The sequence below is a fragment of the Tachypleus tridentatus genome, chromosome 13 (assembly GCF_004210375.1).
Source record: "Tachypleus tridentatus isolate NWPU-2018 chromosome 13, ASM421037v1, whole genome shotgun sequence".
Classification (NCBI taxonomy): Eukaryota; Metazoa; Arthropoda; class Merostomata; order Xiphosura; family Limulidae; genus Tachypleus; species Tachypleus tridentatus.
In genome coordinates, this window is record NC_134837.1 from 100975847 (window position 1) to 101001217 (window position 25371).

The 25371-nt window shown below is 32.1% G+C and overlaps 1 protein-coding gene across 1 annotated transcript; it reads right to left on the bottom strand.

Moving 5' to 3' along the window:
* Window positions 1–1316: 1316 nt before the first annotated feature.
* Window positions 1317–25274, bottom strand: LOC143237216 (mitochondrial inner membrane protease subunit 2-like). The gene is made up of 6 exons (XM_076476218.1): window positions 25183–25274; window positions 24233–24441; window positions 18634–18746; window positions 11754–11819; window positions 5298–5400; window positions 1317–3524 (listed from the first exon to the last, which is right to left on the bottom strand). The coding sequence occupies exons 2-6, from the start codon at window positions 24353–24355 to the stop codon at window positions 3354–3356; spliced, it is 576 nt and encodes a 191-aa protein (XP_076332333.1). The 5' UTR covers window positions 24356–24441; window positions 25183–25274; the 3' UTR covers window positions 1317–3353.
* Window positions 25275–25371: the final 97 nt, after the last annotated feature.

A 25371-nucleotide genomic window follows, 5' to 3' on the forward strand; every position in this document is an offset into this window, starting at 1 on the left:
GAGCATGTATGATGTCATAGGGATCGAAAACCGTGACCCTCAGATTGCGAGTCGAGCGTCCTAACTATCAAGTAATCTTACTAGTGAAGACTGACAGGAAGCAACTCTGGCTTCAAGTTTAGTCCTACCTTAACGTTTACATGACTTAACTCCATGACAAACAAATTGCAAATGCGTATGTTTTATATAAAAGTCACACCGCATTCTCTGCTGTGTCCACCAAAGGGAATCGAACATCTGATTTTAAAGTTATAAACCCATAGAATTACCTCTATCCAACTGGGGGATTTTAAAAATTCACAAAATTTAGTTTATATTTAACAATGAGTTGCACAAAATTTTATAGCTCTATGTACTCTTCTGAAGTTATTAACAAGGTTGTAAATTTCTGATTACAGAATTTATCCATTTTTGGGAAATTGGTTATCAGATACATTATCATTTTTTTCTCATTGTATTTTGGTATTTATTATTCATAATATCTAGCTACAGCATGAATTGTTCTATATAGAAAGTATTTTAGAGAGAATCTAAAGTATATTTCAGATATGTACAAGTATGGAAACCACAGTTGTTGGTGTTCTTCATTTAAACTTTATGTTGATGTTAATAATGGTAAATTACACAGAGTATTTGGAAAAATATACTTTTTTTTTGTGAAATTAAGCATTTTGAACGAAAGTATAGAGACTGCAATGCCTTTCATATCTAAGTGACATGGTATCATTGGGGACAAAAAAAAACTCGAATAAGAAGAAAGCATACAAAGCACGTGAGACTTCTAAAGTGCAAACTAAGATGTTGTTATATGCTGTTTGTTGCTGCGCATATTTCAAGAATTTATTTTTCTTTTATTCAACTGACTTTAAAGTTACTGGTTTAATTAAAGAATACTTGTATCAACATTAGTGTGAAAACTACAACACTAAATCTTTGAAGAAACATGAAACGCAGCATTAGGGTTACTTAGTGATAGTGAAGACGAGGAAGATGACAGTCAAATAATAATTTGTTCATAAAAATACAGCACTCTCCTACCTAAAACTAAGTGTGAAGTTAATAGCACCATCTTCTAATGCACAGTTAATTGAAGATGAGATTTTAAGCAGCTTAACACGATATATCTGTGAAACTGGTAAAATCCAACTTAATAAATATTATCATTGATGACGTCATGGCATACTAATTTGTAAATTTTACAACAAATAAAAAACAAACAAAATCAGGTGGTGCTATTACATGTACTATCCAGGATTGTTGTAACTGAAGCAGCATCTTCAGTTTACCTTAAACTAGAATGGATCAAAAACAATGGCTTTTAATTGGATAGAATAATTTTCTGTCCTTTGATTATTATTTCCATCCTCCTTTACAAGTGAGTGGAAAAAAGGTACAAGACAAAAGCACAAATATTGGTGTACTGTAGAAGAAATAATTATGGAAACCACATTGTAAAAACAGCACAGACGAGAGTACTGATGTATCCCTCTTCATTACGAGTTAAAACCAATGGATTGATAGTGGACATGATTCCATTGTGTAGCAGCTAAAAGCCATGGCTGAAAATGTTAAAAGAAGTTACACCCACACTGTAACAGTTAGAAATATCAATTCGTCTCCACCCCCACCACTTAAAAAAAAAAAGCAAAAAAGCTAGCATCATGTGGTTTCACTGGTTGGCAGCCTTTTCAATATTCAGAATATGTAGATTAGAGAACACAGTGAAAAATAGAAGCATGGTGTGTTCTTCTCTTGCTTTCTATATCTACTTCAAATCCTACACATATACATGTACATTCTCAAAGTTGTTTCGCTTAACCTTGGTTACGCATCATTGTACACACATTCCTGTCAATCATTTGTTAAATCCTGAAGACTTTTAATAAAATGCTTAAATTTATCATGAACGTTTGTTAACAAAACATACAACAGTTTGAAAAATTAAACTTATTTGAAGAAAAGTTTAGACATTTTAAATAAAGTTTAATATACTGGTGAAGGTCTTCGAATTTGTAAAACGAAAATGCTTCACTCACCTTTGGTTCACATGGACTAAATAGAAAATACATTAAGTAAATAGTAATGTGCTTTCAGTTACAAATGATTTGGTCTCACAGAACTCATAAAGTGACTACTTAGGTTCCTAAATATCTTGCATTGTAACGTCCTAATAATTACACATTTGGTGGTCTGCTTATTTACTGTGTACTATCACCGCTAAATATCTTGTGATAACACTGACTGACATATGGGCATTAATGTTACTTCCTTTTAAGTCTAACTGAACATTAGTAAAACATATAATGAAATATTATTACATAGGCAAATAATGTGAAAACGGTAGCGATATATATATATGGTGGGGCTTAGTTTAATGTACGGTCGATAATGTACCTTGGAAACCTGTATACAACAGAACGGTATTAGATAAAGATGAATAAAACCCTTTAAAATATTCTCTCTACAAATCGACTGAAAGACTATTCACATATTATAACTTTAATCTGCAGGTTCCAGTAAACGCCGTACTTTTGCATTACTACCGATTTTTAAAAGAAATACTACGAAATTCATTTCGATAATTACATCAAAAATTGACATTTTCCCGACTTCTGAAGACCGTGACACTTATGTTCATATAAACACTTCCACTAATTAATCATTCACTGTTCTTCTCAACCTTCTACTCTATCTTAACTGTTCATACAATTCGAAGTTCACAAAATAATAATTATGAAGTCTTGCCTTTTTTTTTTAATCAGTTTATATTTAAACCTAGATTTCTTCAAGAAGCATTAATTTTTTTCATCAGTCTACACTGAAATTTAGGTTTCTCTGTGAAACTTTGATTTTTTTCCATCAGCTTGTATTGAGATCTTGATTCCGCCATGAAGCGTTGATTTCTTTCATCAGGCTACACTGAAATACAGGCTCCCATGACTGCTTCTAGCCAACTATGATATTGAAAAATTACCTCAAATGCTTTCATAAAATCCTGACCGCTTTTTTACTATAAAAATGCACTACAAAATATTTTCTTGAACTTGTGTATTACGTAAAATTGAAATTTACGCGTAGTGGAAAACACACGATTGCAAGTAAACGTCTATTATCTTCCAAATGAGACTCAGCCCTTTTGGTTTTGAAAGAATATTCAGATTTAAAAGCATTTCTAGTTTATTACAACCGATTATAGCTTTACGTTTCTGTACTATATTGTACTATCACGCTTGTAATTTACGAGCGTCAGAATAAACAAAGGCCCAAACCATGACAAGAACAACTATACACTATACAATTCATCAATTTTAAGAATTATTGATTCTTTGTCTTCCAGTTTAATAATGTTACTGTTAATCTATGTATTCCTCTAACTCCTGAGCTTCTCCTTCAAACCAGCTGAACATTGGATACCCCACGTTAACTGGTTTTCTTTTCGTTGGGAGACTGGGTTCCAACCGGCGATACCTGGTGGGCGGCCATACAACATGTGTTGCAATTGCTGTCACGAGACCTAGAGAAACCTGTGAGTAAACATTATCTGAAAATGTTGTGAAGACCAACATGATATTTTAAAACTGTTAATACTTAAAAGTATTGAGTATTGGAATATTTCTAATAGGCCTAACATGGCTGATGGATAGGTCACCCGACTCGTAACTTACAGGTCGCAATATCGAATCCCAACTTCGAACATGCTTGAGCTTTCAGCCGTGGGGACGTTATAATGTTAGATCAATCTCATTATTTGTTAGTAAAAGAGTAGCCCAAGAGTTGTGGGGGGATGGTGTTGACTAACTGCTTTCCTTCTAGCCAATCACTGCTAACTTAGGAACGGCTAGCGCAGATATCCTTGTGTAGCTTTGCGCAAACTTCAACATACCAACAGAGAAGCTATTTCTAATTAAAAACAATTAAAATATAACACACAGTGCTTTTGAAAGTTTGATGAAAGGTTCACAGTGATAGACTTGAAAAAGTTACCTTAAACATTATAATATGTAAAACATATATTTTGCAAAGTTTATACATTGCAGTAAATGAATTACGCTAGGAAGCTATTTAAATTTGTAATATCATTTGTTTGTTTAGACAGATATCACGGAAAGCTATCTACGATGGCTTTGAGTCTGACGGATTATAATGCCTGAAACAGATACTCGTGATGGGCAAAATGTAGCTTTATGTTTAACAACGAAACAAACAAAACTCTCTTGTTAGAACGTACAGTGAGATTTGATTTTCACTTTTATGACGCACACACGGATCAAAAGTCGGGATTTTGTATTTGTTTTTTTTTTATGGTAACGAGTCGCGAACCACGGAACTCCAACTTCACAGTCCAACACAATAGCCACTACAACTGTTGATGGTAATAGAATTCGTTTAGGTATTCAGATGGATATTTCTTATTATTTCAACAAATGATTATCGAAATAATTTGTGTCACAAGTGCGATACATAGTGAAACATTTTTATTTATTGAATGATAGACGACATGCTTCAATCAGAAAATGTTTACTTTTAAAACTTACGATTTCAATGAAATGTTTGTTTTAAATTTCGCGCAAAGCTACACGAGGATTATCTGCGCTACCAGTCCCTAATTTAGCAGTTTAAGACTAGAGGGAAGACAGCGAGTCATCACCACCAATCGCCATTACTCTTGGGCTACTCTTTTACCAATGAATAATGGGATTGACCGACCGTTACATTATACTGATCCCAAGACTGAAACGGTTAGCTTGTTTGGTGTCACAGGGATTCAAACTTGTGATCCTCAGAATAAGAGTCGAGAACACTAACCACCTGGCCATGCCGGGCCTTGAAGTGAAATATTAACAATATGGAACTTAATACATTAGTTTTCGGGTATTGTTTACCTTATGAACAAACACCTGAAAAAAAATACAACAACAACATAACTCAAACAATGACGAACCTTCCATAACCATGATATTATTGGTGTTACGTTCGTAACGTTGACAAGGTAAGTCATAAACGAAACAAAAAACCATGAAGTAACTGTATGTAACATACTGTTATCAGGCTTATCAGGTGAAAGTTTCGTGAGAAAATTCTCAATATCGTTTCTAATTAACAACAAATAAAGTAAAGACTCTAAATCACTAACGCTATGATGCATGGACAACGAATTTTAACGTAACATATTTACCCTTAATCAGCATAGCTGACACATTTCTCTATACTTGAGTATGTGTTGAAATGGATCTGTTTACCAGAGAATGCAATAACCATAAAGGAAGAGTAAATATAATATACAATTCCAGACTTACAGGTCCGAAATAGTTGCTATCCATACTGTGTGAGTGGTGATCACCTTCAACCCAGCAATGTCCTCGTGGAACTTTCACATATTTTTCCTTGTAATTTAGCGTTCTGATGAAATATTAAACAAGGGTTACTGCATATATATTTTATATAAAAACTGAAATGAGCAACAAGCCCATCTCACACTAGCTTCTAAAATTGACGTACGTAAATTCAGATAAATTAAATAATCTACTATTGTTTTTTAGAAAACAACATTCATACAACAGCACAGAAATCATTAAATAATACTGAAAGCTTCATACCTTTCACAGGAAGAGCTAAACAACACCTAATACTTATTATACAACACATCATACACTATTCTAGAACCCATATTCCACACAATAAATTAATAAAATATCTGAAACAAAGTAAAAATGAAAGCCACCCCATTCCAGAGCTTCACTTATATCAGCTTGAGATTAATATTGATAGACATGGCCTTGGAAAAGGGACAGAATAGACAGAAAAATAAGATAAATATCTACAAGCCTTAAACTAAAATAACAATCAAGGATAGAGGAAGAGTTCAAATATGCACTCAACACTTTCTCGTTTACATGCGACATAAATTCCGATGATGCTTCGACTGGCTCTAAACAGTTGAAGGGTTACCTGACTCATGAGGATATATTTGTTCTAACAAAACTTTGAGTTTTGCTTGTTTAAGTATCTTATTCATTAAATACAAATGTTTTTAATGAAAGGAACCTGAAAACATTACTCAGTAACGTATGGACGTGTAAGTATTGCAGAAGCAAGGTATTTTTCAGTCAGGCCATATGTGAGGTACTTATATGCTGATTGTTGATAAATGCTGTTTGAGAAAGACACATGCACAGTGGTGTTAATGTGGGTTGATATGACTCTATAACAAATGTATTAGTATGTGCTGGTGCATTTGTAGTTCATGAAACATTGCAACATTTTCTTTTGTTTCAGGGGATGGGTGACAAAGTTCAAAAGTATTGATATTTAGGGACCCCAGTGTGCTTCCCCTGACTTCCTACATATGTGTACAGGTGTACCTAGACAACATTAAATTCACCATCCCTAGTCAAAATCTTGGATCCACCACTGATAGTAGATTGTCATGTTCCTCAAGATAATTCCAATACACCCTAATACTAGAAGTACAATTCAGAAACAGTGAATACCCAAATTATTACACTACTTAGCTGTGCCAGTATGGAAAGAAATTGTGATGCAAACAACTAATAACTTACTTTTATAACAATATCCTCAATTCCTGCAATATTTGCACACAATTAAACTTTGCAATGACCCATGCAAAATATCAATGCATAATACTATGTAGATTATTTATATTTTACGATCCATGATTGATAACATTTCCAATATCTGAAGTTTTTAATAAGTATTATACACAAATATCAACAAAGAAGATTTCACTATCTCAATCTTAATAAACAACAGCCAGTATCCAGTATCCTAATAAATAGCATTATTATCACAGTATATAATTGACTCTTGTAGGATCTTAATACAACTTATTTCTCTAAAATTGAGCACTTGATAAAGGAGTTGTTCTAAACAATATTTTCAGTTCTTGATGTTAAAATTTTAAAATGAAAACACAACAGCTGACACTTCAATAAAGAAAGCATGATTGAAAATGAAAATTGTTGATATAAAGTTCGACAAAAGTTTACTTATTTACAGATATGATGCTATCACATGATTAAAGAACACTATACTTTCAAATTCAAATATTTATTTTTACTTCAGACACAATTCCTTTTTTACCTTATACAAAAATAAACAAACAAAGAAATATGAATATCAGATGAACTACATTCAACTTTTTTCATACATTCAACCAGAATATGTATGACATAGCACTGATCAAAGCAGAAAAATATCAATCAACAAAACATTTGAGAACAATATTTTAATTACAGTTTACGTTAAATGAGGCACAGTGCATTACATAAAAAAATGTTTGAAATTACCTGATGAACCAAGTCAGTCCAATGATTTGTTAAACCCAATATTCACAAGTTGTTCAAGTACAAAGCAAACTGTGCAACTTTATGCTAGCATAATCTAATGGCTCCTGCTACACTGAATATTTGATAAACCTCTGAATTTTCTATGAGATATTTTCTGACTATATTCATGGGTGTTATCTGATATGTGAATGTTGAAGTTAACTTGAGACAAACCTATTAAAAGTAATTTCTTTTCAAATATTTAAACAGAGTAGGAAATCTGTGTATTTTCTGTTGCATTCACTAGAAACTTACATTCCTAGACAAATTTGTGTAATTTACTATTTATAACCTATTTATGCACTAAATTCCTTGTGGGCCAATGACTTTGTTCATTAGGGCCCATAGTAACCTACTTTTTTTAAAACAAATATATGATTGATATTAATATTAGGTTGTTCAAAGAATAATGGTGGATTTTTATATTAAAATCTCAGTCATTTATAGCTATAAGAAACCTGTCTTTTTTATAGCTTCTTTTATATATATATATACCATTGAAAAACTAAAAAACTTTCTTCTATTCATTAGTGCTTTTATTCTTTTCTAAAACTTTATTTCCAATATTTCAGACTCTTACAATTAATGAAGGAAAGAAAACGTTGCATCTCATTTTTTTGCATGAATTCAAATTTGTCTGTAATGCATCACAAACAGTTCACAATATGAACTTAGCATAGGAAGAAAAAACCATCTATAAATGCACAGTACAGTGTTAGTTACAAAGTTTCATCATGGAGATGTTAGTCTTGAAGATAAACAGAGCAGAGAACGTCCTTCTGCTGTTGGAATTGACCAACTGAGAACATCAGTAGAAAAAAAAACCATGTCAAATTGTTTGAACAGTGACACAAGAACTGGTTGTTGGCATTTCTACTATTTCTGACCATCTCAAGCAAATTGGAAAAGTGAAAACTTGACATTTGGTTTTCAAACGAACTAAGTGAAAATCAGAAAATAATTGCCATTTTGAACTGTGCTCTTTGTTGATTTTGTGCAAGAAATGATCCATTTCTTGCTTGAATTGCCACCTGTGATGAAAAGTGGATTCTTTATGACAACAGAAAACAATATGCACAGTTGCTCAACAATGACAAGGCTTAAAAAACAATTCTCAAAGCCAAAGGTGCACTAACAGAAGATTATGGTCACTGTATGGAGGGGTCTGCTATCAATATTATCCATTACAGCTAGCTCAACCAGGGCCAAAATACCACTGAAGTGATTTAGGGTCAAGAACTGGAAAACGTATATAGAAAGTTGCATGAAAAAATGCCAGAAGTAGTCAATCAAAAAAGCACCAATCTTGTTTTATGATAATGCTCAGCCATACGTTGCTCAAATGATGCTCCAGAAGCTCAGGCTATAAAACATTGCCTCATCCTCCTTACTCCCCACTTTTTTAGGCATTTAGACAACTTTTTTGACAAAAAGTTCAACAACAGAACAGCAGCAGAGAATAACTTTAAAGAATTTTTGAGTTCTAGGACTTCAGAGTTTCATCATCATGACATAAATAATCTTGTTTCACATTGTCCAAAACTGTGTAGATTCACCAGGTTAATACTTTAATTAATAGTTGCTTTTGAATTTTTTATTTGTTATTAAAGTTAAAATTTAAAATCCGTCATTATTTTCAAACAACCTAATAGTTTTATTTTGAGTTTACATACTAATTATAAATATTTTATTACAAGTTACATCTTTCACAGTAACAAATGATACTTGTACAATAGTTATGATGTTTGGTCACTGGTGCAGCAAAGAAGATTTTAGTATTTAAATCAACATTCAACTATTTAACACTATTCATATTTTAGAACTGATAGTGGTTACTTATGCATGTGTATATCGGTCTGCGTGTATTGACAGATTATTTATTTAAAACAAACAAAAAAGTGAATAAATATGAAAATTTTGAAATGTTTTGTGAAATATTTGCATAAGATTAGATGTCAGGAGAAATAATGCTCAAAGACATATAGAAATGCGTCTTGGTATTAGGTAACTGTGTGTGACTGTTTGATTTGATTAACATGGCCAACCTGATTTTTCTTCTGTTAATGTTAGGTTCATGTACAATTATAGTGAAATTCTGTTCAGAATAAACTGTAGTTGTTTTTATATATATATATATATATTCATGGACTTATGAAGGGGTTTTTGATGGTGTTTTAACTTCTTAAAATCAACAAAGATATTGTCACCCAAAGAGTCATTAAAAATATACTCCATCACAATTCTGTTAACCAAAGAGTACAATTCCTTAATAATAAATAGTTAAATGATATGCTCATATTTACTCAGTCAATACATACAACAATAAAATGGGCAAACTATTCAAAACACTATTAAAAATAAACTATTACTGTTAAATTTTACAATTGTTTTCATGCAAACCAATTAAAAACACCTAAAATCTACAGTTTGCTGACAGTCTATAAAACCCAGTAATCTTACATCCTGTCATGTCTTGTAACTCTTTAATCTACAATCTTAAGAAATTGTTCAACTGGGTGTTGGAGACTTGTTTCCAAAATAGGAAAAAATCATTTCAGACTTTGTTATAAGTTGTTTATGTATTGAAGGAATTATATTTGTTAATTTTTCATCTATATATCTTAAACCAAAATACAATACACTTATATAAGTGACTTTGGCATGTTTCCAAAATAAACACCCATTAAAAAAAAAATAAACATTTCACACCTCTTACGTTATTATGTTATTACGTTATTTCGTCATGAAGCAATGCAACTCAGAGCAGCAATTGTTTCACAATACCTTAAAAAAGAGAATCAACATAAAACAAACACTTACTCAAACTGTCACAACCAATAACATTTATTTGCTTTCAATCCTGACTTGTACTGGATAAAACATTCCAGTCATATTTTTATATATAAGTCTCCATTGTGGCTTAGGATTGTAGGTTTTGTTTTTGTGGCTTTACTGTCAAGATGAATAACCAAACTTCCTTCAATATACAAATAACCTATGCAAAGACATACAATTTTCAGTTGCACATGAAAAGAACTGCTGAATAATTTTAAAAAAGCCTCCAAGGTTTCACCATTAAAATTCATATAAAACACCATATACAGTGGAAATTACATGAAGTGATTTTCTAATGATGTAATCCACAAGAAGACAGGCACTCTAAACTTCTTACTGAATTTTGTATGCAATATATGCACCACAGAAAGCATTGAAGAAACTGCACATTTGACTGAATGATTCATTAACATCAACCAGATCCATACTACTGTACTTATATAAGCTATCAATGTAAAGACAAGTATAACAAACTCAAAACATTTTAATTGAAACAGAACATATAACTCCAACATTAAGTTAAAAGAACACCAAAAAACCCTTCCCAAATCCATGAACGTATTACTAAAAGCAATCACAGTTTAGTCTCAACAAAATGTCACTATACTCAAACATGAACCTTGCACTAACAGAAGAAAATCAGCTAAGCCTCATTAATAAAATCAAACAATACTCCAATTATATATTAACATACATTCAGGCACATTTCAATGTGACTTTGATTGCTATTTCCCAACATACTCCTAATCTTGTGTAAATATACAACATATCTATATTTTCATATTTAATTTTTTTTGTTCTTTCTGTTCAGCTAAAAATAAATGATCAGTAAATTCACATGGGTTAATATGCACGTACATAAGTAATCACTATCAGTTACAAAATTTAAACACACTATTAAAACTGTTGAATGTTTATTTAACTACTAAAATCTTCCTTGCCATTAAAATTTGTGTACTGGAAAATGACCACACCAGTGATCAAAATGTCACATCTGTTTCACAAATTGTTTTCCTCACTGTAAAAGCTGTAACTTGTAATAAAATGGGAATTCCTTTGTATCTTACATTCAAATTGAGTAATTTCACCAAGTTTATTTTTGCCAGTTGATTTATTGAGTGTCATAATAGGCTGAGACAAAATTACTCAATACAATGGTAGTGATAGTGGAAGGTGAAAAAGCAACTGCGTAATTTCAGGATTAATATAAAAAACAATAAAAAGTGAGCCTTTACATGAAAATATATACAAATTGTTAATCTTTCTTTCAAAATGTTGTCAAGCTTTCATCCACACATTCATTTATTTTTATACATATGATCAATAATGCTGATAACAAAATTTTTTGAACATGTAATATCGTTTAGATCTCTACTACCTAAACTTCCTATTTTTGTACACTAACAAAACTGTAGATATTTATATTATCATAGAATTCAATCTCTTCACAAATATAAAACTACATTTAAAAAGTTTATAGCTAAGGACTGACTAATCATAAGGGCCAGGCATGATATTTTCATCCAATATACAACATATCTAGTTTAATGAATAATTAAAACCTGTTCCAACCTTATGACATCTCCTTCTAAAGCAACGACTCTCTTGATAATCTTCTGGCTTGGGTCTCGTGGAGATCTGGAATTAAAGAAAAGACGTTAGAGAACTTTTTTTAATGTTGTATTGTTTAGGCAAATTCTTGGTGTGTTACCTTTTAAATGGTCAATAAGATTGTACAGAGAGAGCACAGCAATTAGTGTCAAGCAAAGCGAGAAATACGATAATGCAATCCCGTGATGTTGTGTCATTCTGTGGTAATAACTTTACACTGTCTGTTATTATTTGTTTGTTTCTGAATGTCAGGCAAAACTAGATGAGGGTTATCCACCTCCAACTCTTGGGTCACTCTTTTACCAATGAATGGTGGGATTGACTGGTAACATTATAATACCTATACTGGTGAACACATTTGGTGGGATGAGGAATCAAGCTTCGACTCTCAGATTGCAAGGCAAGCGCCCTAACCACTTGGCCATAATGGGCATAACACCCTCTAATAAATAATTTCACATCAATAAAAATATGTTTTGTAATGACTTAAACAAATAATTTAAATTTAACTGTTAACCAACTTAATCTAGTTTACACTGTAACAGTTCAAGTAAGTAACAATGTAGAGGGTCTCAATAAGTGCGATATCTATATTACAGAGCATCAAGAAGATAGTTAAAAAGCAAGATGATTGATTGGCTGTTTGGGCTTTTCTGGCTTCTTTCGCAGCTATTATCTGAATGAAAAAAGACATGAACAATTTGACATTTTTCCCCACAAAGTCTTCTCATTATGTTTATTAATCCACTAGGGAGATGAAGGGGAATTGTCTATTTCTTAGCGCTTATGGTTCCTAAGTCATAAATTACAGCCAAAGATAAACAGATTAGTATGTCTGTAGTATCCTAGCAGGTTTGATGAACCTGGTTTCGTTGTAGGGCCTCATCAGCATTAAGTATAGCAGATATCATGAAGTTGACCTATTACATTCTTTTTTTCTGATAGTTCTTATAAAGGAGAGATCAATAATGATAGTAAATAATCATGCTACTTCTGTGTAATCCCAATATGTCAATGACAATTTAAACAGTTACGGTATTATTTTTGGTCAGTTACTTTCTTTGTCATGTGCTGCAACATGCTTTTTCAAGTCTTGTTATCATTACTGAACTTTTAAAATACTTATGTTTTTTGTCAAGTTTTACAGAAGATGTATTTATTACTTCATATTGTCCCCTCTATGAATTTAAGTAACACAAATTAAAATGAGACCTGTATTGTTAGGCAAAACCTGTATAGTATGTTTAACATACTGTTTATTTTATATTTAACTTTCTTTTTCATGAGTAATTCATGTGGTTCTTTTTATTTTTTACATTTCTTATTTTGTCTGACCTTTATAAACGTTAGTTATTGGTTGTATTATTGGCAAATTCTTGCCACTTGAGTTGACACAGTCTAAAAAGTAACAAGTGTTAGTAAATTTGTCACATATGCATATTCCTCTACAGTTACACTGTCAGAGTTGCTTGATGAGTTTATGTTGGTTAAAAAACGACTTAGGGAAATTTTGGAAAGTTATACCGATGCTTTCCTTTTCATAGGAAATTAATTGTGCAACACTAATTCATGCCAACAACTAGAGTTTCTGTATTCCCAAAGTAAGGTACACTGATATTACTTCTTTATCATAACTTTTATTAACAATACACACACACACACATTGCATTGCTAGTTTCAGTGTTACTTTCACTTCTTTCAGAATTCAAGTATTTACAAAACTCAATATCTGTTTGTTTCTTGCACAATATAACTCATTATACTTTGATCAAATAAAGCAGTAAAAAAATTCATATTCTTTAGATTCATCCATGAGACTAAATTTATCTGCAAGTCCAGCTTTTCTATTATCAAATGAATAAATGGATCAAAATTCTGACACCTTACCCTTTGGGAACCAATGGATTGTGATTCACTATCTAAATCATGTTCAGAGCTTAAAACAACTGAATTTGATGATTATGACAAATATGAAAAGTTTACTTCTTTATTGAAATAATTATCATATGCTAATACTTCAATTTCATCTTTTGATGAAAAATGTTTTAGCTTCATTCCCTTAGCTGATGCAACTTTACTTTTGTGATCCATGACTTACACTGAGAAAATGACTTAGGCATAACACTTTGAGTGGGTACAGTCACTATAGCATGAGGGGGTTGTCAACTAAATGTTTCTTAGCCTGCATCTTCAATTGATGATAGATGTATTGAGTGTGAAGCATGAAATAATCAGTTAATGATGACTGCTTTTTTCTAGGAAAACATCAATTGATGATGGCTGCAATTTAAGGGTTATTCTCTGTTACTTTGATAAACATGCTGTGCATCTTCTTAGAATATTTGTAAGCTGTCTATTTTCAAAATTTACTTTAATAAAATCTCATAGTTTTCCAGGTTTTTTTTTTTTTTTTGCATTTTGTGCAAAGCTACACAAGAGCTATCTGCGCTAGCCGTCCCTACTTTAGCACTGTAATATTGGAGGGAAAGCAGTTATTACTACCCACCACCAACTCTTGGGCTATTCTTTTATACCAATGAATAGTAGGATTGATCGTTACATTATAATGCCCCCACGGTTGAAATGGCACGCTTATTTGGTGTGATGGGGATTCCTGCGACCCTCAAGTTATGAGTTAAGTGCTCTAACCACCTGGGATTATTAAAGTCTAGTAAACAAAAAGAAATGTGAATAAATATTATTATCAAAGCTTTTAAATCCAACTTAGTTATATACATATATCTTTCAGACTATCGGTTACAATAATTGTTAACAGATGACTGAATCATCTTCGTACCCTAATTTGATTACCATACAATTTGAATTTCCATGATAGCTGACTAGGATTAACATCCACATTTGGACTTTGTCAGTCAGGTGGGATATTTCCTACTCATCTGGGTACTACTGACACAGACGTTCTTTGCTGTGACAATAAGTTGATAACTTAAAACCGATATATATACACATGCACACATGCATATAAGTAGACATTGCAAATATAACACCAATATGTTCCTAAACATTAAATTTTACATCACTATGTATTGCCTAAAAATCATGTAGTAATAAAATTAGCTTTTTCTATTAAAAATATTTGAACTGCATTTTTATAAAATTATTTTGAACTGTAGAAATATTATGTCAGTTGTGCATCACATCACCAGATTCTTCAACATAAGAAAAGTTATGTCAATGCCATCTAGTGATCAAAAAACGAGTGTAATAATACAACCTTTAATGTTTCAGATGATTGTTGAAGTATACTTAAGTAATTTTCAGTTTGGATAGATAAAAACTGAGTACTTTATGAAGCTAAGATCAGATTTAGGAAGGGCATTAATTTTTACTGTCTCAGAATAGAGATACATTTAGAACTTTACCTATATATATATATATATATATATATGACTTAAAAAATGAAATTGTGTGTACAATTTTATGTTTTTTGTGTGTGTGTTTCTATATGTAGATGACAGTAAGTGGATTGTAGATGTGGTGTGTCTGGATTTTCAGAAAGCATTTGACAAGGTGTCACATAAAAGGCTTGTAAAATAATTGTTTCATTAGGCATGGGGGATAAGTTAGCAAATTGGATAAAAGAGTGGCTGGACAGAAGAAAGCAGAGTTGTTATAAATGGGGTTCAGCCAAACTGGATTAATGTCACAAGCAGGTTACCTCAGAGCTCTGAATTAGGACCTTTGATCTTTTTGATTTACATCAATGACATAGATGAAGGAGAATAGTCAATAAATTACTTAAATTTGCAAATGGTAACAAGGTCTTGGGTGTTTCTAACTGTGAAGAGGATGCTGCTGACATACAAAAGAATTTAGATCATGTAGTGAGTTGGACAAATATATGGCAAATGGGTTTTAATTATAATAAATGCATAAAAAATACATGTTGGTTATCACAATTTGAATTTGAATAATCTTATCAGTGTCAAGAAAGGGATCTTGGTGTCATGGTTGATCAGTTTTTTGTCATCCATGAAGTGGGGTGCTACTTGTAGTAGGGCAAATAGGATTTTAAGTTGTATCTATAGAAATACTGAATGCAAGTCTAAAGAGGGTATAATTTCATTGTACAGGGCACAGGTTCAGCCACATCTGAAGTATTGTGTTCAACCTTTTGCTCCTTACCTTAGGAAAGAAATTGAATTGTTGAAAAGGGTTCAGAGGAGGGGTACTAAAAGGGAGGGGCTGTCATATGAAGAGAGGTTAAGATCTCTAAAATTATTTTCTCTAGAAAAAAAAACAAGAGCTAAAAGAAACATGACTGAGGTATCATTTTTTTATAATTAATATAGAGAATAGTAGGACTAGGAAACATGAATTTAAGTTCAGGTTCAATGATTATGAATGAAACTTTATGGGTTTAAGATTGTTTAAAAAAACTTATTTAGTAGGTTTAATTTACATGATTGGAGAGACAGGATAAACTAATAGGTTCCTTACTGTCCATAAACATATGATGCATAAACTAGTTAATAGTTTAATTCTTTTACTACAATGTTAACCTTAGGTAGATCAAAAAGTGCATGTACATGTACTGCCCCAGTTAATAGTATAAAAGGTGGATATTGTTTCAATATTAGTTAATAGTTTGAGTTTTTTGCTACAATGTTCACCTCAGGTAGGTTAAAGTGAGAATTTCATTACCTTTTATGATGTTACAGTAAAAGGCTAATTAAGCAGGTGCTGCTTATATAAGCTCTACTTGAAACAGCTAATGGGCTCCCAACTGCAATTTATCACTTTTGTTGCAAGCATTACTGCCCCAATAAGTACAAAGTACAGGAATAAAATCATTACATTAAAAGGAAACATATATTAAAATGTTAGCGTTTGAAATTATTAAAACAAATGATATAATACTACCTGATCAATACTGTAGTTAGTGCAGAGGAAAAATAATATTATTCATTTTATTGATATATTGCATACTGATAATTTATTTACAGTTATTGTTAAGGCAAAAAATAGATATAATATAGTTTGACTTAAAAAAACAAAAAACTTTGATATTCATTTAGGAGGTTACAGAAGCAAATGAAATAAGAAAAGTTAAGATGAAAAGAAGTTTATTGTTTGCATGAAAAACCACCTCTCACCCTGATTGATTCATTTGAAAATGTATAAATATTTAGAACAAATGCTGTATGGGAAATTTAGTATTTTTTTGTGCAGAACAGACTTTTACTGCTTATTAATAGCTTGCTGCATTTCATGAATATATATACAGTATATTCAGTTATACTATGTATAGTTTTACAGTCTCAAAGTTGGTCAAATCACTCAACTTTGTACTTACAGAGATAAGGTAATCTTTCAACCGTATTTAATAGTATAAATGAAGTCAGTATTTCAACAAACATTTTTCTTTGACATCATCAACTCTGCTGAAGGCTTTTAGAGAAAAAAAAATCATTTGCTTGAGGAAGTATTTTACACTGTAGGTTTATGTTCACATTCAAATGTTTAATATTTTCAGTGTTTGCAAAATTGTGGATTTTGAATGGATATGTATATTATTTTAAGTGGAATGCAAAAATGATTAATATTTACACAATTTAAATGAAATTTTGCTACCAAGGCTACTATAGTGAAGTATCTGGCAGGTGATTGGTTGGCACACTTGCACAGAGGTGTTTCTAGCCTGATAACTTTTGTGTTTCAAATAGCATGACAGAAATTTTTAAAAGCAATTTCCATAATCAAGAAGTTACAATTTAAAAATCATTGAAATACCTTGTTCATGCCAGTTTTGATTAAGTTCAAACTATATAGATAACAATTAGAGATACAAGTAATAAGTTTAAAAAGATAGTACATGTATAATGCATACACACAACAGCCTTTAAAAATAAATTACATGTGCAAATTCAATTACAAGCAAAAAGAATGTTTAAGTGCAACACTTTTTTAAATATAATTAATTAAACAAAGATATTTGGTATAACACATAGATGGAAACCACCACCAGCAGAATATTTGCATAACATCAACACAATTTTTACTGAAGTTACAAATATATGTTAAAGATCAGGCTTCTAGCCAGTGACTTATTACCTACTTTTTGAACAGGAAAAAACTTAAACAGATGGATACTAAGGCAGACAAAAATATTAAATCAATTTCGATACAACCAAGTTTGTCTACTACACACAAACTGGAAAATGTGTTTGTCCCTTACCATCTAATAAAGTATTTATACCCTTCCATTTATCACACATACACAGATACATAGTATCCTCAGAATCTTCTTAGTATGCATGAAAAATTTCAAGTCTATTAAGTTTTCTCCTTTGGAGCTATGGTAGTTAAACACATATATAGAGAGGCTCTTTTATAATCAGACATATTTCTTTTTGCTGCTATATTTTACTAATTACAATAGTCACTGTTTCCACCTATAAATTCTTAAAAACATTGCAACAACTGACAAACATTTATAAGTACCCTTGAAAATCTTCCTTCAAATTGGTATCACCATTACCTTTGTCAAGCTAGACAACAATAATTTTGATAACAATATTCTTGGTCCAGGTAACATTTATATATATATATGTGTGTGTGTGTGTGTGTGACAAATATATCTTAATTTTAATAACTTAAGTTTATTTATTTATGCACTTACAAGTTTTCAAATTGTAGAGCTTTATATCACAACATGAACTATGATTTTTTAAAGAATTTCAAATGAAAAGATATTTTCACCAATGACATCATATATGAATTTTTTCTATAATATTAACTACTGATATTAATTTACATAACAAATTTATTTACAAATGTTAATCCAATACTGCTTTCCAAAATAAATAATTGTACTTACGATAAAGTAACAACATCCCCTCGATGTATGTCAAAATAACGTGCTTTCCAACGGTTAAGTAACACATAGTCAGAAAGAATGTTTCCATCTTCCTGTTCAGGATTTAACTCTGGCTATGGTAAAAAGAATTACATGAAAATTGCTTTTAATACTTAATTTTTTCACTTCTCTTTCTGTAATTACATGGTACATTAGTTTTTAAGTATACCACTCTCAATATATTTATACTTAATGATTAATGTACTAAAATACAAGTATATAATAATTGAGGACTTTCTACTTTTATTCATTTCTTTTTATTAACTACAATATTGATATTTACATAGCTATATATAGTTTTATAATACAACATTTACTTGAAAATCTATTCCAAAAATATAGAAGTTCATTATATTAAACAATTTTAGAGTTTAACCATGTCCTTACGGTCCATATGTCCACATCTATTCATACATTTTCTGACACTTGTGCATTTTGAAAACAGGTAGGTGGGCAGATATTTCATGTTTATTGGTACAAAGCTACTAGACTATCTGTGCCAAACAAGTAGTAGTATACTATAATTGTAAATGGAAATGAGGGTAAAAATACATAAAATATGTAAAATTAAGACCTGCCAGGAAAACTGAAGCATTAAGTTCAAACTTGCTGTCAATCACCTGAAGTTGGCTTTTCCAGTTCTGGGTTCATGCCAAAATAAAATTAAAATGTGTAAAAGAAATCATGCAAAAACAGTGTATAGTCCAGTAAAAACCTTAAATTAAGTTAAAAAGACCAATGGCTCTTAAAAATGTAAAAACATGAGTGAGGTGGCCAGCATCACCTATGACACTGGCTAATGTCAAGGGCAAACCTACCTTAAAAATATGTTTAAAATGACGTCCTCGTTCTTGGTTGTAATGATGGCATGATAATAAAATATGTACGATTGTGACCTGAGCGCCACACAGACCTCATATTGGTGTATCAATATCAGATAAAAGGAAGTAACAAGTTAAAAAACAGTAACCAATGTGTAGCCTAGCCAAAACAACTTCCTCCCTTTGATCTTTGCAGAAACAAGATGGCCAAAGAGCTAAAGAAGGCTTGATTTGAAAAAGCTTATTATTTCACTGCTCATTCCAAGTGAACTGCCAACTGGTGTATAGTCAGGCTTTGATAACTGGACCCTAGTCCATGTATGGAACAGGGACAGTGGAGATAGAGCCAGAACAGACGGACTTTGCTGCTCTGTCAGCTAGCTCAATCCCATGAATACCAACATGACCTGGTATCCAAAAGATTGGACAAACATAGATGATAGAGAGAGATGAGCCAGCTTGTTTTGGATATTGATAAGAAAAAAATGGCAACTAACATGGTATGATGTCAGACAATAGACAGCTAAGTGAATCAGTATAGATGGTACAATTTGTATATTGCAGTTTCAATATGATTCAGGACAAGAGAAATGGCATACAATTCAGCAGCAAACAAAAACTATAGTGGGGATTCTGTGTGCTACAACTGAACTGTAACAAACCATGGTAGAACCTAGAGAGTCACCTGATTTTGAACAATCCATATATATGGGAATGGATGGATCATTTGAAAGATGTTCAGCAAATACAAAGCAATATTTCCAACTGAGAGTACCGGCCTTCCTCAGATGACTCAAAGATAGGTCACAGTTGGGGATAGTAATTAGCCATGGTGGAAGAGGCCGAACTGTTGATACTGCTATGCTATTCATAGATATATCCAATTTTTCTGATTGTGTCCGAATACAAAGGCTAAAAGGAACAATAGTAGATTTTCTATTATATAAAAGTGTGGCCCACTGAGGATGGAAAACACAACCCCAACCCCAAGAAGGATGTTGTGGTAAAGAGCGAAATTTGGAAGCATACATAAGAGACAGTTACAAACGGCAAATATACAGAGGGAATTCATGGGACTCCACATACAAACTTTGGACTGATGGTAGATAGGATCCAGCAATTTCAGTGCTAAGGTTCTGGCAGAACCATAAAACCATAGTCAAGTTTGGATCAGATGAGGGCACGATAAATTTTAAGCATGGAGTATTGATCTGCTCCTCAAGAGGTGGAAGAGAGGACACGGAGGATGTTCAGTGCTCTTATACATTTGACATGAATTTGTTTGATATGAGAAATAAAGTTTAATTTACAGTCAAATACAAGGCATAAGAACTTTGCCTCAGTGATGACAGTAAGTACAGCATCATCAGTACAAAGTTCTAGATCTGGATGAATACCCTGTTGGTGACAGAAATGTATACAAACAGTTTTAGAGAGAAAAAGTTGAAAACCATTTGCTGTGGTCCACTTAAGTATATGATTGATTGGAGTTTGTAGCTGCTGCTCAATAAACCATATGTTCGATGATTGACATGAGATGTGAAAGTCATCAATGAAAAGACCATTTGAAACTGTAGGGGGTAGCTGTTCACTGATGGCATTAATCATTATAATGAAAAGTGTGACACTCAGAACACAGCCCTGAAAAACTCCAAGTTCCTGTGGGAAAAATCTGGAAAGTGTTGAGCCCACAGACTTGGAATTGGCAGTTCATTAAAAAATGCTCAATAAAAAGTGGCAAATTGCCATGCAATCCATATGAGTGAAGGTCTCATAAGATACCATATCTCCATTGTATCATAAGCTTTCTCTAAATAAAAAAACAAACAGAAACAAGATGTTGTCACTTCAAACAAGGCATCTCTAACTGATGTTTCCAGGTGAATTAAGTGGTCTATCATGGAGCATTGTCTTCGGAACCCACACTGAGTGGGTGAGAGAAGGTTGTTCGATTCAAAGAACCAAACAAGATGAGCATTAATCATCCTCTCTATGATCTTACTGAGACAACTTGTCAAAACAATGGGATGGTAATTCGAAAGAATCTTTCGATCCTTCCCAGGTTTAAGAATAGGGAGTACAACAGCTTGGCACCAAGCATCAGGAAAGACATCTTCCTGCCATATCCAGTTAAAGACAGCCAGGATAATAGTAAGAGAGGCAGGTGAAAAGTGGCATAGCATCTTATAATGCATAGCATCAGATCCATCTGATGTAGTGCCAGACCAATGAAGCGCGCAAGTTTGAGTTCCACCAGTGTAAGAGGGAGATTGCAGTCATAGGGATGATCAGTCAAAAAGGAAAGAGTCAGATGCTCAACTTGTGTTTTAATAGCTAGGAAGGAAGGGGATGAGTTTGAAGATCTAGATAAATGAGAGAAACATTCACCAAAAGTACTGGCAATGCTCTGAGCATCAGTAAGTTCATGGCCATTGAATATTAAGATAGAGAGGGGGGCAGAAGTATACCATCCACTCACCTTCCAGATCTTGTCCCATATGACTTTTCAACTGGTGGTTGAAGATATGCTGGAGGTATATTTAATCCAAGATTCCTTCTGGCTTTGATGTCTAACTCGCTGAGCCTTTGCACAGGCTTGCTGAAATGTAGTGTGGTTTGTAAGCATGGAATATCAACGAAATTTATCCCAAGCACATTTCTGAGCTTTTTGTGTTACAGAAAAAAGCAAAATTCCACCAAGGGTGGGGATGCCATGGGAAAGATATTGAGGTTTTGGGGATGCACTGAGCAGCTGCATGGATAATATAGTTAGTTACTTCCATTACACAATCATCTACTGATGAGTTGCATAAGATGGCCTGGTCCAACTTCCACTGAGGCACACAGGTCAGGTGGCACTGACCATGGCCAATTTCTCATAATATGATAGGAAAATTATCACTACCCCATTGATTGATGTCAACCTCCCAAGAAAAGCAAGTGAAAAGTGAAGAGGAGCAGATAGAAAGATTTATAGCAGTAAATGACTGACTGGGTACATGAAAATAAGTGTAAGAGCCAGTACTGAAGAGATACAGGTTGTGATTCAGGAACATATACTCTATAGCACGACCCCTCACATCAATACTAGAATCACCCCAGAGGGGATTATGCCCATTATTTTGAAAACAGCCCTGCAGTATAAGTTTTTATTGCAAAATAATGCATGGTAAGACTTTTATGTCCAAAGCACATCACTCCTCCCTAGTATCTTTCCACAATCCATCTAGTGTGTTAAGATTATGATTCATAGTATTTGTATTAATACTATTAATAACCAAACAGTGACACACACATGGTGTATCCTAACACATGAGTGGCTAATCTTAATACAGAAAAACATGATCACCTAGTTTATTCTCCAGTTATATGAGATACAAAATGATAGAATAGGGAAGTATGACTGAAAGCTTTATCACGACGAACCCTTCTTGATTCTGTTGCAACTGTTGCTTTGAACTGTGGATAATAGATTGTTACTGCTGGCTTTTGTGGTTTGGATTATCACTTATTACAAAGACATTTCATTTTGCTTACCATGGCCGAGTTACAACTTATTGCCATTTTTTTTTATGGTTCTGGTACTCCAACTTTATCTATATTTCTTTGTTTTCCAATAACATTAAATATAAGGAGATATTACTTTCTTTGAAATTCTAAATCTCCTTATGGAACACATCTTTATGATGTAAGTACATGGATATTTTGTGTCTGAAAATTCTGTTACTTACCCTTCCCCAAATTTTAAAATTTTCCATGTCATCACTCTATCTGAAAAACTCAAAAAAGATCAAAATAATAGTTTTAATACATGCCACTCCTCTACAACTTAATATTGGCTGTGGTTGTAATGTACCTTGCAGATTTTCATATTTGAAAAATTGTTTTAGTATAATCTACTGAATTTTCTGTATGTGTATTGCTACAACTAGAATAATATTTATGTCATTTAGCAAGTAACAGGGCAAGAAAATAACAAAAAATTATACAATCTTTGCTTTATCAATGAAAATCAAATAAAAAATAAAATGTAATGTCAAAAGTTACTAATATTATATTTAATGAAATAGCAAATGTGATTTTTTTTACTGTTATTCTTTTGGATATTTTAATCTTTTGATTTACTCTACAGTTACAGACTGTATACTGTTTTTATTTGATAAGGTTTCATTTGCAATTTTGTTGTAGTCATGAGAAACATTGAAAAACTACATGCATACCATGTATTTACAGGAATGCTTGCCTGTTATAACCTAATGAAAGAACATAAATAACGAAATGAAAAATGTCTAATTATGATCAAATATTTATCAGCAACATTTGATTGTATTTCTCTCAAAGTTCTAATACAATTTCTGTTCAGTCTCACAAATTATCCAGAGTATTATCAACACCTTTAATTTTTTGCTTTGTTTTCACATTTAGAAGAAAAACAACTGAGAGGCTCTAACTTGAAATGTTGCAAATTAACAAATTAATGAAGAATTATAATTTATGGCATTTCTGTTATTTAATGGCACTAAAATCTAACTTTTGATCATACTTGACATAACTATATTTAACACCTGTGTAAGTAAAAGGCATTTCTGTAAAAGTAAACAAGAGCATTATAAATCTTTAATAACAAGTTCATACCAAAAACATTTCAAGTTTGAAACTCAAAAGAAATATGTTACACCAAATAATCATCATTATTATGTGTAATACCCAATGTTTGTTAGATACAACAGACCTATTACCTGCATAGAAACACCTTCCACCTTGGCTACATATGCCACACAGTCTAAAAACGTAACTGCTACAGGAAGTGTAAAACCCAGATGACGAACAACTCTCTTCAGGATACGACTCCAAACTATCATTGTAACTTCTCTTAAATAAATGCTTTTTCATGGATAGTCTCAGACATTTTGATTAAAAATATATTGCATAGTGTGTGTGGAACAATCTGTATATAGGGAGAAAAAAACTTTTTCTTCACTTTCTATTTCAATGAAATCTAGATGATGAAACATCTAGATTTTTAACTTTCCAAAAGTGCAAAAAATATGTAATGTTTACTCCCTGAAAATAATAAATAGACACCTAATGAGAGTCTAACTTGATCCTTTATTTGGGATTGTATGACATGATTACTTGTTATGCCAACACTGTTTGTTTTATGTATTGAAAAGTAAGTTTCATGAAGAAAAACAATGATCTCAATGCTTTCTCATATTACAGATAAGAAACTTTGTATACTAAACATTTGAAAATCAAATCTCTTACAAAAAACACTAAATCAAAACATAAAAGGAATACTGATTTTGCAAATTTAAGTGTTCCTATTTCTTATTTTTCTGTCAGCAGAATAATTACAGGTACAAAATGAAAGACCTGGTCTATTGGTAAACCTTGTGGACAATTCCTTATCAAGCAAATGGTGGTTTGAGGAAAGTTTTGAAAATAAAAAGTAGAAGCGACAGAACAGTGAAAAATGTGGTGGCATCTCTATATCTAATATTGAATAAAGATGCATTTCTGTGCAAAAGCTAATAACTAATCGTAGCAATGCTAGAAGTACAATAAATGTGATTTACTAAAAACGGGAAGAACCATTACACTAAAACCTTTACTAGTTAACATTTTGATATGAACCGTTATGACTAATGTCTGTAAAGCTGTAGTGAAAGTTATTCATTTTAATTACCTTTAGTTCGAGGTTAAAAGATCACAATTCATTCTATGTAAGTATCCATAAGTGTTGCTTTTAGTGACCCCTGTTGGTATATTATAAACTGCTAGAATTTTAATTCTTGTTGTTTATTAATTTTGGTTATTTTGTTATACCAGTACAATGAAATATATGTACATATAAAAACCATTTATTTATTGAATA

Coding starts and splice junctions, on each gene's coding strand:
- LOC143237216 (XM_076476218.1), bottom strand. CDS start 24,355: ATGATAGTTTGGAGTCGTATCCTGAAGAGAGTTGTTCGTCATCTGGGT. Junction 18,747..24,232: donor TGGAAGGTGTTTCTATGCAG/GTAATAGGTCTG, acceptor TTTTTACCATAG/CCAGAGTTAAATCCTGAACA. Junction 3,525..5,297: donor ATAGCAACTATTTCGGACCT/GTAAGTCTGGAA, acceptor GTTTACTCACAG/GTTTCTCTAGGTCTCGTGAC.